Here is a 15917-nt window from a genome sequence, read left to right as displayed (position 1 = left end):
TATTTGGAATGTTTGTCAATATGGCCAACTCTACATTCTGAATTTTTTTCTACCTGTGAGAAGAGATGGTTGCTAATAGGAACTTTTATGAATTGCGAATCACATGCAGTATTTTCTTCAACATAAGAATAATATGGATATAAACATTTTGCCATGTATTATTTCATGTTTGCTCCTATCTAATTTAAATCCTGTCTACCTAATAACCTACGAAACTAGTATGAGACAGCAGCAAATGCGGAAGAATATACATATCATGTCATGTTTATATTCATATTATTCTGATGCCTAATAGTGATACAATCAGAAATGAAGCACAGCAATTGACTAATTTTTTAAATCTAAGATGACTAATTTCTGTGCGGAATGTAGTGTACAAAACGGCGTCTGCAAAGATTTTCAAACGGAGAAAATTTTTAGCTAAACTGTCGTTCAGAACATCTATCATACGCAGCCTATTATTTGGTTCTTGTTGATCATTCTCAAAGAAAGCAACAGTACAATTAACAACAAATAGTAGTCTCTTGCCATTGTTTCACTAATGAGACAATTCCTTACTTTTTTGTATTGTAAGCGGCGGTAGCATGCACGTAAGCAAGCCATGCCGCAAGCGGCGACAGGTCGTAAAAACTTATTATCAGAATGCGACAAACAATGCATGACACAGTACAATTATGCATTTTCAGCCTAGAGTGACGTAAACACCTATAACAAAGAGAACGGCACTTATCATATCAAAGGAAAATAAGCAACCGTTTCGAACCAGACGAAGCATGCCTGACGCATAGCAATGGCTACCTGGTAAAGCTTAACTGCTAAGCTTATGAATCGAGCCTAACTACTGTAGCTGTATAGTCATTTATTCTACCTAAATTGTGTCTCATATTACAATAGACCAACTTTGTTTCGATTTGGAGGTGCGGCCTAAAACTTTTCTCCCCCCTTGAATTTCGATTCTCAAATTTCAGGTGCGGCTTAGATTCGGGAAATTTTTTTCCCCTTGATTTCGAGTCTCATTTTTCAGGTGCGGCTTGGATTCGAGTGCGGCTTAGATTCGAGTAAATACGGTAATCACCAGAGGATGAGCACATGATTGATTTAATGGGTTGACTGCAAACATAGGGGTCTCGTTATGCACTGTTGTATGGTGCCCTAATGATATCTTTTAAATCATGAAAGCCCAGCCTAATGAACAACCACTGAATAAACTGTCACGCATAAATAATTGTGAAATATTAAAACAAAGATACAGGGATAGTGTTAGGACAAGGGTGTACACTGACACCAGTATTAAAATTTACTCACAGTTTTATTTAGCACAAAAAACAAATTATATAGAATCTTAGCCTAACAGAGGCTAATATTATAGACTGTGAAACAAATATACAGTATATTTTGAAACAGCGTTACTGTCAGTGTGAACAGAACATACACAGGCGATGTTTGACTTGTGTGCAGTGCACCAAATCATTAACCTGAACAAATTCCCCACATATAGCCAGTTTGCTGAAGTCTATTCGAATAATTAATTCACCAAAGGAAAGTCCAGAAACAAATTCATTCTTTAAGTTACAAAGTGTTCCACTGAAATGGCTAAGTGTAAATTAGCTGCACACCATGCTCTCACTTAACACACGTGGCTCATACGCAGCACAAGACTTTACCACCTAACTCCACAAAGAATAGTGACAAAAGACCTAGAAACCTATTCTGCTTGCTCCTGCCTCAACTCTATCATGTGACTTACTATCTTGGTCAAAAAAGTATCTGCATACCTGACCACAATTCTCTTGTACATACTTTTTTTCTTTCAAATGTTAATTGTATCGTATATATTCATTATACAGGGCGAGTCACTAACTATTGCCACCTAGAATAACTCCAATAGTATGATAAGAGCTGAGAAGTTTGTGAGACAAAAGTTCAAAAGTTGCATGGAACAACGGGATCCATAATATGATGTTGGTTTTTTGTTGCTAGGTGGGTTTGCTTCAGATATATGAAGGTCAACTTTGTTTTTTCAAATGCAATGCTATAGTTTGCTACTTATTTTCTGATAGCGACTATCGGGACAAATCCAATGATGTGTAACAATAAGGTCTTTGAAGGTCAACAAAGGCCACAAAGGTGGCATGAATGTTCATTTACAGAAGTTGTTCGATGTGATGACCACTGGTGTCAATGCAGTGCAGCAATCTTCTTATCATGGATTGAGTGGCATTCCTTATCACATGTGCACTTATCGAAGCACATGCTCTGACAATTTTCTCTCACATATCTTCAGGTGTAGTTGGAATGCCTTTATAAACAATGTCTTTTATGAATCCCCACAAGAAAAAATATAGAGGCATCAAGTCTGGCAAACGAGCTGGTCGTGACACATCTCCTCCGTGTCCAATCCAATGAGTTGGTAATTGTCTCTGCAACTCATTTCTAGCCATCAGCGAAAAATGTGCTGGACACCCATCTTCTTGATACCACATACTGTTTATTGTTCCTAAAGGTATTTCTTCCAATAACAGATCTAATGTTCCTTGCACAAATGTTTTGTACTTCCTACCATTAAGATTTCCTCCAATGAAATGGGGGCCTATAATTCTGTCCTCCAGAATCCCACACCATACATTCACTGACCACAGTTTTTGGTGTGCAACTTGCCGCAGCCAACATGGATTTTCAGTTGCCCAATAATGCATGTTATGCAAATTAACATTTCCACAGTTCGCGAACATAGCCTCGTCAGTAAATAAAATCAAATTAATAAATGTGTTACCTCTCTGAATCTGAAGTTGAGCCCATCGGCAGAATTCAATATGACACATACAATCCATACCAGTAAATTCTTTGTGGAAACTGATATGGTAAGGATGATATTTATGGTGATGCAGAACACGAACAACAGTACTCTGGCTTATGCACTTTCCCTTGTGATTTGACATGAACTAACGCAAGGATCTTGAACCACAGTACCAATTTCCATTTCCTTGTTAGTAACTTTCCTTTGCTGGATATGTTTCTGATGCATTAAAGATCCAGTTGTTCTTAATTTATCATACACATATTTAAATGTATGATGTGTAGGGTGAGTACATTGGGGATATCTTTCAGTGTATGTCTCTAGCTCTCACTGAATTTCGTTGGCATTCTCCGTAAATGAGAAGCATATCGACTTGTTCTTTAAATAAATATATCATTTACATTTACTTGATTTGACAATACTAGTCTTACCTTTTCTGTTAGTGTTGTATTGTGAAACCATTCAATGGCATTTACATGTCAATGGCACGTTAGATGGATATGCTGTACTCGGCGAATATTTTCTATTTCACAATATGCGAGAGAGAATTGTCAGTGCATGTGCTTCGATAAGTGCACATGTGATGAGGAATACCACTCAGTCCATGATAAGAAGATTGTAGCATTGCATTGTTTCCAATGGTTATCACTTCGAACACCTTCTGTAAATGGACGTTAATGCCACCTTTGTGACCTTTGTTGACCTTGAAAGACCTTACTGTTACACATCATTGGATTCATCCCAATAGCTGCTATCAGAAAATAAGTAGCAAACTATAGCATCCCATTTAGAAAAACAAAGTTGACCTTCATATCCCCGATGCGACTCCACCTAGCAACAAAAAAACGTCATATTATGGCCCCCGTTGTCCCACACAACTTTTGTCCCACAAACTTCTCAGCTCTTATCATACTTTCGGAGTTATTCTAGGTGGCAATAGTTAGTGACTCACCCTGTATATGTTTGACTAATGCACATAAATACCATTACATTACAGTTAAATACTGCTATATAATCTTCTTATATAAATTACACTTCATACATCGTATAACTGGAATGGCAATCACAGGTCAAACATGCTACTTCACACTCTCTTTCTGGTTTCGCACTGCATTGTTCAAGTACCTTCCTTACCAATATTAATTTGCAAATTTCTTATTAAATCAACACAAACAGTTAAAAATAGCACAAACAATTCATGCAAAGGCTAATCTTCTCATGTAACTGTGGAGAACTCTGTTTTGGTGCTCAGTAACAACAATATATTATTTTATTTATAATGTGTCCCAATCACATGGTGGCTCACTTTTATAACTTACACCCCCACCCCAACCACCCACCCACCCAAATCAGGAAATTCAGGTAGCTACCACTTACTGGCATGGCAGATACTTACATACTTCCTCACTGTGGCCCCTCAGATGGTCCCTCCTTACCTGCCTGGCCTGGTCACTACTCCACAACTTACCATCCAAATATCACTCACTAAACTTTCCATTCTTTGGCCATTTTATATATAGGACAAACTGGTTGCATCATTACACTTACTTTAAAAAACCTGCCGATGATTCTCTGCATCCTTATCATACATGATCTTAAACTCAAAATTTTCTTCTTTTTAACCATCACTTCTGTGAACTTTATGGGGATGAGGCAATGCTTGTTTTAGTGGTGCATAGCTGGGTGCAAATTCTCTTTAACATGAGTGAAGTAACTGGCCATTAAAAGTGGTTACAGAACTCTTGGAGAAAATAGGTAATTCACAATTATGACATTTGTGTTTTGATTCCCTGGAATTTTATGTAATGTCTGATCCATGTATCATAAAATGTGTGCTCAACAAATGCTTATGTAAGTGAGAACAGAAAATTAAATGCCACAATGCTGCAACAAGCCTTCTGACCAGGTATCATGCTAAAACTGATAAATTTATTAGCTACATTGTAGCTTAGATTGACACTGGTATGGTACTCAATTTTTGAAACTGAATAATAGTCAACTGTGGAAAAGCTTTCTGACTCGCTTCCAAAATTTTGTGGCTGATGTGGAAACACTAATGAAATTCAAAAACTCTTGTCATAACCTTTTTTTGCTCTCTTTAATTATTTGACAAGCCTTTGTCCTTGTAACCTGAAAGTTTGCTACATTATCAACGGGTAGACCAGATTTGACTTCCTAGTTGTGCCCGTGTGTTCCTGACTGCAGAGTGACATTCGTCATTCTACTGGGCAACTGACAGCCTCCTATGATCTCTGAAGATCTTCAGTATGGATGCTTCAACAGCACTGTAAATCATTCTTGTAATGTGATTTACTCAGTCCTGAACCCTGTCTCTATATTCATACCTAGGTTCTGACTGTACAACATCTGCTTCACTCTTCTGAGCACCCATTTTAGCAGTTTCCTTTTGGCACCTCCCTCTGTATGGAAAGTGTATTCAGACAGGTTTGTGGTCACTAGAGTGAAGACCAGTATTTACTTCCTTCTTAGCAATGTCTGTAAGGGTAGAAGGAAACATTAACAGTTGAGAATTGCCCTGTCACTGGGGTAAAATGCATAGCCTGATCTTAATTCTGAAGTAATTGTTGTCAGAGCCTCAAATGACATGCTGTGCAATAAAATCTCCAACATGAGGGAATGGCTGGGGTAGCTGCCTTATTAAATCTACAAGATATTCTTCATATGTTGGATAAGTGAACTGTGTACATGGCAATTGTGACACCTACAAGCTGGTGATAACTGAAAGAGATAAGGTATGGTATTGTTATAATACTAAGCTCATCTTTCCTGTGCAAGGCATAACCTCTCATCAGAGGCCATCATCAGACATTTTCAAGCATCTGCAATAGAAGCAGAAAGGGCAACATTTATCATCCTGTGAAATTAAAGAAAGCAGGTAATCAGATGATCTTTCTCACTACCCTTTTTGATTGACACTTCCCTCATTTTAGTGACAATATGGCATTTGTACTGAGACAAACACTTTGTTAGGTGGCACAAACTTACGCTTTTGTTTATTACATAGAGTGTCTACCACTACAAAGGAAATGAAACACATGACTGCCCATGTAGCTGTGCCAGTAAGGCCCAATCGTAGGAGCAAGTGCTGCCAAAAGCATTAGTTACTTATGTGTATGGGTGCACTGCCTTTGACAATTGGTTTCCTCAGGGCTGCTGCAAATGAAAAAGTGAAATTTGGTGGTCAGCTGGCCTCAGATTACTTCCTTGCCTCATTATGTGGCATATATTCTATAAATTTGATTCCTAGATATTCTCCTATGTGACATAAGCACAAGAGCCCTGCTCTGAGGTGGATGCAGTCCCAAACTGTTACAGCATGTTGATAGAGAGATGAATTCTACTTCCCCCATGAGGGTCATTCAGCCACAACCATGACATGTGACTGTAATATGGCTGTACTTCTGGCACTTACATTATATTGGATCTGGACCAGATGGGCAGTTATTCCGATGCAAGTGTTGAGCAGTACGGAAAAGTTAAACATCAAAATAAAAGCTACCATCACTTTAGACTTCCACAGACCCTCTTTGCCATGCATCCAATCTCAGCAACGCCTTCATTTTCCCACTCCTTGTGTAACTCTACAAGCACAGTGTCTCTTCATGATTACGCAACTCACATGTTATAGCATATTTGTCAAGTTTCTCAGCTTTTGCAAATATTACAATCATCCAGCTATGGCAGTTTGTCTTAGGAGGGCAACAAAATTCAAGCATTGTAGAATTTTAAGTTGCATCACTATCCTCTCCAGATCTGTATGGATGTAAAAGGGAGACAATTTCTACAATTTTCCCTTTTCTGTACATATGACTATAAAGACATGCTGACGTAAATGTGTTTAAAAATTTAAATTCACATTTTGAGTGGTTGAAAATTGTTCAGGAGGATGAACCTCTCTAGTGCTTTCATTTGGTTTGGTGTTTATTCCCACTAGTGGTACACCCATTCCATCAAAAGATCAAGATTTTGAGTTAAGCTCTCAATTTCTCTTCCATGAGTGTCATGGGAATTGGCTGTCAACCAAGGCAGATCCCCACATGTCTATGTGAGATCCCTGTCACCTCTGAAACATGATGCTCCACTGCCATGTTTCACCAGTCCCCAGTTCAGGGTGCGCATTTTTGGCAAACTTGTAGCTGACCTAGGCTGGCACCACCTGGAGGGGTATGTGTGGCTTATTGAATGACATGGGCAAGGTAAGCATACCCCAATTTGATTTATAATAATAATAATAATAATAATAATAATAATGGTAATGGTAATAATTGTACTAAATGCTGCAGATAAATACAATTGTAATCTGGACTCGTGAAAAGGTGGAAGAAATGGATAAAGTGATATGTACATGGTCAAAAACATCAACACATACTTGAAGTATGAAAACAAACAGAATACAGTGGTGTTGTGAGAAATGCATAGTGCTGCAGAACATCTAAAAAGTAGACGAAAATTATCAGTTTCTAACACAGAAAAACAATGATGTGCTAGCAGACATTTCCCAATGTAAGAGAGAAAGCAGCTGAAAAATCACCACCACTGATGATGCTTTACCCCAATAAAGCGAAAGGCGTCTGGTGAAAATATCATGCATATTTGTAGTTGCAACGACATGTCAAAAATACCCTTGTGAATCAAAAATATGCATTGATGCCATTTGTTTCTCATCCTGTATTCTACTACCCCAGAAAGGCAAATTCTAATCACTTGCACCATACAGCATTGCGATTACTTGCTGTTTCTACTCACATGTCAATATTTCAGCCACTTTAATATTTCTCAGTGCTAAAAAAAAGTGTCTGTGTATACTGTCAGAAGGAAAGGTAACCAAATCTCCACATACCTTGTACATTACACTGCATTCATCATCATACGAAATCCACTCCAAACCCTGGTAAGCATAGGGCACTTCAAAATTTTTATCAAAAATGTATTTACTTCCAGTGGAATGAAGGAACTGACACACTTCTGGATAGCTTACAAATCCTTTACTTCCAATTTTTCCATATCCTGAAGCAGGAGCTGACCAACCATGATTCTCAGCATTAATGAGCCTGTGAGAAAAGGAAATTAAAGTGTGCAAGTTCAGATGAGTTAGTGTCAATACATGAGGGTTAAAGATAATCTTACAGCATAAAGATTTTAGTTGCAATGAGATCCACAGCCAAAGCAAATTTTTTGAATGATATCAATTATGACATGGGCTGTCACTGATTGGATTAAATATCTTTTTTATTTTTTGGTTCTCACTATAGACATTCACAAGTGAGTCTGAAGTTCATACCAGATGTAAAATAGTTAAAATACAAAATACAGAACAACAATAAATTTTTTAATCAAAAGGATAGATAAAGAAGGAAGACTTACATGGTATTACCCACGAAGCAGACTGTTACAGTCTGAATGTTTGTCTAATTATGCTTTGTGGGCTGGCCTAGCACATAATAAAATTAAACCCAAGTAGAATTCAAAGTGGAAGGCATACAGCCAGGGAGAAAATCATACATAAATCATATTACCATATTACTGGACTTTTAAAATTAAAAACATGGCATCAAATGTTTCCTTGACAGCAGTGACATAATATGCCACTTAGAAGTGTAGGTGTACTTGTTCATGTACAGAAACACCATACAGCCAACCAGTCAGAGATAAACTAGAGCAGCAAGATATGTTCTATGTGTCATTTAAATAATATTACAGTAATCTTTGTTCATCTGTGAAAGTGGCACGGTGCATTTATGAAATTAATGGTAGGAAGGGAAAGAAAGATTAGTGTTTGTTTTCATGTGTGTTGGATTCATAAACAAATCAACTTTCAATTTTCTTAGTATAGAAATAACTGTAAGTATCACAATTACAAGTTGTTATAACAATAATGAAATGTGATACCATTTTTGTACCAGTTTTTTTTTTTTTTTTTTTTTTAGTGAAGACTCTGTCCACTTGTGCTGCTTTGCAACAATGTTGCTTTCATGATACGAGGCCTGCCTCTGTATTTCATTCCTCACATTACCTTTTGCTTTGCCCCATGTGACAGCCAGCCAAATTCCAGTTTATTTAAATACTGGTGGGGGTTTATGTTTCTTTTCAGACATTTGCATTACATTCTAAGATAGTCATTTATCATGTGCTGGATTCAAATTGCCTGTCATTAGATGGCCTATGTCTTTTCTTATTTCAGGGCATTCCAAGCATATGACTAACAGTGACCAATTCATTGTAGTATATAGGCACCTTTCTTCTATTTTTATTATTTATTTTTTACTTTTATATTTTCCTTTTATATGGACATTTTTATTGCTACAGTAGTTGTTAAGAAAAAGAAAAAGAAGAAGACTACGAAAGAAAAATGCATGTGGGCACTATCTTATACATTGTTTTAATATACTGGTTTACTATAGTCTTACAATGTCCTGAATGTTACATCTATGATTATGAACAATTAATAAGCTGACTGATTCATGTTAGTAGGCATGCTCCTGTTTTTCTATCTCCTTTCTATTTATCTTTTCATTGAGTATCTTAATGTTCTTTCTTTGCTACTGTTCTTAAGGAGAAATATAGAGAATTAAATCTGTGCATTAACTCATAGTTTATTATAATTCACTGGTTTTTCATAAGAATCTGACACACTGTGGTATACAGTGCCTGACCTATGTATGAGTCTAAGCCCCCAACTTTTTATCTTTTCATATTTTTACCCAGAGAGCCTTTCAAGCCAGCTGTTGTTAAAGAGGAAGGTAGAAGACTATCTGTAGCTTACATTGTGTCTATTAAAGCATATGAAGTAAAATAAAAATTGTCATTAAATATAATCACATTTAATTATTATTGTCCATTAATTTTTTCAAACATCCCTTCATTGCTGCCACTAATAAGAAGGAAGATGGGAAGGTGTGCATGGGTTTGTCTTATATTTTGCTATAGTATACTGTGTAAAACAGAACTGTTACAAAAATACAAAATTGTTAAGGCTTTCGTGGCCACTTGTTGACAAACTGCCTATTGGCTTCTGTCTCGGGTTCTTCGGCCAACGTTCATCTAATGATTTTTCTGACGTTTCGCCAGCACGAGTGGCTGGCATTGTCAAAGCTTCACCCTCCATTGCCAGTTCACCACCGGCAATGGAGGGTGAAGCTTTGACAATGCCAGCCACTCGTGCTGGTGAAATGTCCAAAAAATCATTAGATGAACGTTGGCCGAAGAACCCGAGACAGAAGCCAATAGGCAGTTTGTTACAAAAATGTTATCATATTTTATTATTAATACAAAATATGTGTCAAAGAGTGTTTTGTATTTATACCATATGTAACTATATATATGTGTGTGTTTGTTTTTTTGAGTCATCAGTCTTCTGATTGGTTTGAAGTGTAAATGGCCACCACGAATTTCTCTAATGTCCAAATCCATAACTCCATCAGTTCATCTCAGAGCAGTACTGACACCACATGCTCTCAATTATTTGTTGCATACATTCCAATCTCTGTCTCCCTCCACAGTTTTTACCATCTACAGATCCCTCTAGCACCATGGAAGTTATTCCTGATGTCTTAATACATGTCCTATCATCCATCCCTTTTCCATATGTCCCTTTCTTTGCCAATTCTGAGGAGAACCTCCTTGTTCCTTACCTTATCAGTCCACCTAATTTTCAACATTTTTCTGGAGCACCACATATTAAATGCTTTGATTCTCTTCTGTTATGATTTTCCTACAATACAATGCTGTGCTCCAAACATACATTCTCAGAAACTTCTTCCTCCATTTAGGGCCTATGTTTGATGCTAGTAGACTTCTTTTGGCCAGGAATGGCCTCTTTGCCTGTGCTAGTCTGCTTTTTATGTCCTCATTGCTTCATCCACCACAGGCCACTTTCCTTCCAAGGTAGCAGAATTCCTTAATTTTGTCTACTTGGTGATTATAAATTTTGATGTTACGTTTCTCACTATTCTCATTTCTGCTACACCTTTTATTTTTGCCTTTCTTTAATTTACTCTAAATTCACATTCTGTCTCTTTAGACTGTTCATTCCATTCGCCAGATCATTTAACTCTTCTTCACCTTCACTGAGGAGAGCAATGTCACCATTGAATCTTATCATTGATATTATTTCACCTTGAATTCTAATCCCACTCTTGAACTTTTCTCTTATTTCCATCAGCATCATTGCCTTACACCCTTCTTAATGAAAACACTTTGTTCTTGGTCTTCCTGCCTTATTGTTCCCTCTTGGTTCTTGTTCGTATTGTATACTACTCGTCTCTTCCTACAGCTTTCTCCTCTTCTTCTTAGAATTATGAACACGTTGTGCCATTTTACATTGCCAAATGCTTTTTCCGGGTAGACAAATCCTATGGTCATGTCTTGATTTTTCTTCATTCTTGCTTCTATTATGAAGCACAATGTCAGGACTGTCTCTTTGGTGCCTTTATCTTTCCTAAATCAAACTGGTAATCCTTTGACAACTGTTTGTTGTTTTCTATTCTTCTCTGTATTCTCCTTTTCAGCAATTTGGATGACAGAGCTATTACGCTGATTGTACACTATTTTTCAAAATTATCTGCCCTTAGTATCCATGGAAAAGAATGGATGGCACTTTTCTGAAAATCTGATAGTCTGTAGTCAGGCTCATAGATTCTATACACCAACTTAAATAATTGTTTGGACGGCAACACCCCTAATGATTTTAGAAATTTCTTGAATGTTATCTATCCCTTCTGCCTTATTTAATCTCAAGTTTTCCACAGCTTTTTTAAATTCGGACTAATAATGGATCTCCCATCTGTTCCATACTGACTCCGATTTCTTCTTCTATTGTGTCATCAGATGACTCCTGTCTCTCACAGAGAGCTTCAATGTACTCTTTTCACCTATCTGCTCCCTCCTCTGCATTTAATAGTGGAATTCCCATTGCACTCTTAATGTTGCTGCCATCATTTTTAAATTCATTAAAGATTGTTTTGACTTTTCTATATGCTGAGACAGTCCTTCTGATGATCATTTCTTTTTTGATTTCTTCACAATTTTCCTACAGATATTTCACCTTGGCTTGCCTGTACTTCTTATTTATTTCATTCCTGAGTGATTTATATTGCTGCATTCCTGTCTTTCGCTGTATATGTTTGTACTTCCTTCTTTAATGGATCAATTGAAGTATTTAATCTGTTACCAAAGGTTTCTTTGCAGTTACCTTCCTAGTACCTATGTTTATCTTTTGAAAATCTGTGATTGCTCTTTTTAGAGATGTCCACATCTCCTCAACTGGACTGTACAACGTGGTATTCCTTACCACAGCATCCACATCTTTAGCAAACTTCAAACGCATGTTATCATTCCTCAATACTTTAGTATTCCACTTCCTTGCACATTAGTTCTTCCAAATGATTCTCTTTAACTTCAGCCTACACTTCATCATTACTAAATTGTGATTTGAGTCTATATCTGCTCCTGAGTAGCCTTACAATCCAGTATCTGATGTTGGAATCTCTGTCTGACCACGATGTAATCCAACAGAAATCTTCCCATGCCTCCGGACCTTTCCCAAGTATATCTCCTGCTCTTGTGGTTTATGAACAGTGTGTTTGCTGTTATGAACTGAAATTTACTGTAGAACTCAATTAGTCTTTCTCCTCCCCTTACCTATACCAAGTCCATATTCTCCTGCAACTCTCTTCTGTTGCATTCCCTTACGGGTATTGCTATCAATGATTATTAGATTTTCATCTCCCTTTACATACTTAATTACCTTTTCGGTGTCATCATGTATTTTCTCTCTCTCTCCATCTTCTGCTTGCAATATTAGTATGTACACCTGAACTATTGTTGTTGGTATTGGTTTGCTGTAGAATCTGATAAGAGCAACCCTCTTTGCTCTATCTTCCCTGCTTGTGTCTGTATGTGTGGATGGATATGTGCGTGTGTGCGAGTGTATACCCGTCCTTTTTTTCCCCCTAAGGTAAGTCTTTCCGCTCCCGGGATTGGAATGACTCCTTACCCTCTCCCTTAAAACCCACTTCCTTTCGTCTTCCCCTCTCCTTCCCTCTTTCCTGATGAGGCAACAGTTTGTTGTGAAAGCTTGAATTTTGTGTGTATGTTTGTGTTTGTTTGTGTGTCTATCGACCTGCCAGCGCTTTCGTTCGGTAAGTCACCTCATCTTTGTTTTTATATATAATTTTTCCCACGTGGAATGTTTCCCTCTATTATATTGTATTCATAATGAATCCTACTCTCATTATACCATTTCTAAGAGCAACCCTCTTTGCCCTATCTTCCTATTCATAATGAATCCTACTCTCATTATACCATTTCTGCTGCTATTTATATTATCCTACATTCATCTGACTAGAAATCTGTACCTTCTTTCCATTTCACTTCATTGACCTCCAGTATATCTAGACGCTGCACCTTTGTATTTCCCTTTTCATATTTTCTAGCTTCCCTGCCACATTCAAACTTCTCTCATTCTCTGACTCATAGAATATCAGCTCGTTGTTGTTTAATCAATCTTTTTCTAATGGTCACCTCTCCCTCAGAAGTTCCCTCTCGGAGATTGAAATCAGGGATTAATTTGGAATCTTTTGCCAATGGAGAGACCATCAGGACACTTTTTCAATTACAGGCCACATGTTCTGCAGATGAACCTGATGTGCCTTTAATGTAGTGGTTTCCATTGCTGCATACTCATGTCATTGACCATTACTAATTCTTCTACACCTTTTAGGGGCAGTTTTTCAAACAAATGGCAAGAGAGTACCTTGAATCTTTGTCCACTTCTCAATTCTCTTTGACAAGGCCATTGGCAGAACAAGGATGACTTCTTATGCCAGAGTCTTCAGTTGCCATTGCTGATGATTTTTGTTCAAAATTTAAGTAGTGGTTAGGTTCAGACCCATGATCCAGGACATTTTGATTACTACTACCCCTAGACCATGGAGCCACTGCAATATCCTTGTTATGTTGTAATTTGTATCTGCGCCAACCAGGTAATTGTTTGTATATGTGAGAGTGGGAGGTGAAACTAAAATAACTTTGGAATATAAAATCATGTTCTCTAACTTCTCTTCACACCATGTCATGTCATCGCATCGTGTTATGACTTGTCCAATTTCATAATGTATGTATTGTGCATCACCATGCATGTCTTGCACAAGAATGATCGAGAGGATGGATGGAAAAAAAAATCAACAATAATATGATCCTGGATTTTTCATTGTTTAAATAAATATTATTGCAACAACTAGTAATTACAATACTATCAGTTATTTCTATGCTATGAGAAATTTAAATATGATCTCCCTATGAACCTTGCACACAGAATAAACAAAAAGTAACCCTTCTTTCCTTCCCTACCATTCATACATCCACTACGCCAATTTCATGGCTGAAAAAAATCATTATAATATTATCTGAGTGATATATAGAGCATTTGTTGCTAATGAAGTTTCTAATCTAGTCCAGTACCATCTTATACTTCTAAATTGAATGTAACATCCTGTTGTTTGGGAAATACATTGGATACATTGGTGTCATGTTTTTAATTTTAGTCAAGGTAAAAAATAGGTAAAGCTGTCATCAAACCAAAATGGTATTGGGGTAAAATGTTTTATTACATGCTGATCTCCTTCACTACATGCTTATCATTTTTAATTACGTTTAATTTTATTGCAAACTGGGCCAACCCACTATACTTTAACAGTGTTGACTAGCCAAATATTCACAATGTAACACAACTACATCTGCTTGATGGGTTGCATTATGCAAGTCCTCTTTTTAAGTTATTTTTATTAAACAATCAATGGTAGTATATATTACAGTCTCACTTGAAAATGACTACATCACCACAACTGTGCAATAGTGTTAATGCAAAATAAAAAATAAGTAATACCATCATGAGGCCCAGAGGAAAATTTGACACTGACTGGCCACTGTGTTACCTCTGACATATGGGGACTTGGATGGATATGGAGAGGCATGGGTTTAGCACATGGCTCTCCCAGCGATTTTCAGCTCTCCAAATCTTCAGAATGTTACCTGTCAATCAAGTAGCCCCTCAGTTGGCCTGACAACAACCCTGTTATGGTCTTTCCACCAAGGAAAAATCCCTGGCAGTACTGTAAATTGAACATGAGTCCTCCACATGGCAGTCTGACACACTGACTCAGCTACAAAACAACCATAAAATAAAGACATTTTAATCCAACCAATGACAGATAATGTGGCAGATAGTTATCATTCAAACAATAAAAAGCATAAAATTTGTGGAAATGTACACGGACGTACATCCTGCGAAAAGGGACAGGAAAGCCAGCCCTTTACACTGGTGCACTGCAGAGCTTAAGTGGTACAGTGTGTCAAAAGATGTCCATTTGCATAAGAGGAGAACACGAGACTTATAAGAAACTTCTCAATCAAAAAGGACAGTGCAGATGTCACAAAGATTCATCTATTTTTATGAAGTAAATGTTTCTATATAAATGTCTTGACTGTTGTGCACTTTGCTTGATTCCTGCTATTGTAAAGTTCAAACTTTTAACATTCACAGGCATATTTGATGAACTGTCACTCTTCTCAGTCTTAGAGATTCTTTTGCTGAGTGGATATCATGTGCAAACATTTTCAGTTTTTGAATAGGACAAGTTGTAGAAGACCATCCACTAATTTCCTTTTTCCTTTTGGGAGTTTCTATGTTCTTCTGTCTTGACGTGTTCATCACATATGAGGAACAACAAAACATGTTATGAATTCTTATGTTTTTAGTTAAATTTTGTGAAATACATGAGACACAGCAGCAGCACTATCTGACTGATTATATTCTTAATAGAGTTCTGACACTATATGTAGTTGTTTTCATAGGTGGCATCCATGACTGAAATTGCTACTACTTACTATATGTGTGTTATGGACCAATTTCTCTCTGTTACTTATGCTGAGCTGAATTTGTGTATTTAGTTAAAAATGGTTGAACAAAAGAAAGTCATGTAAATACAATGTAATATTTGATTTTTCTGTATAAGCATGAGAAAAAATATAATCTCTCTCTCTCACTTGTAATTGCTATTAGGAGCAGTGAGCTCTGCTTTGTGTCTCATTAATAATATAG

At 37.0% G+C, this 15917-nt stretch overlaps 1 protein-coding gene across 5 annotated transcripts in view; it reads right to left on the bottom strand.

Annotated features, from left to right (window-relative positions):
• The window catches only part of LOC124555080 (acidic mammalian chitinase-like), a 183108-nt gene that overhangs the window by 26927 nt on the left and 140264 nt on the right, over window positions 1–15917 (bottom strand). For all 5 annotated transcript variants that reach the window (XR_006968516.1, XM_047128870.1, XM_047128872.1 and 2 more), the window contains one exon: window positions 7659–7869. Coding sequence is in view for 4 of the 5 variants with exons in the window: in XM_047128870.1 (XP_046984826.1) it covers window positions 7659–7869 (211 nt within the window). In the remaining variant the exon portion in view is untranslated. The remainder of the gene's footprint in view (window positions 1–7658; window positions 7870–15917) is intronic.

The sequence above is a fragment of the Schistocerca americana genome, chromosome X (assembly GCF_021461395.2).
Source record: "Schistocerca americana isolate TAMUIC-IGC-003095 chromosome X, iqSchAmer2.1, whole genome shotgun sequence".
Classification (NCBI taxonomy): Eukaryota; Metazoa; Arthropoda; class Insecta; order Orthoptera; family Acrididae; genus Schistocerca; species Schistocerca americana.
Note: the sequence above shows the minus strand (reverse complement) of the source record. Positions and strands in the feature narration are given on the sequence as shown.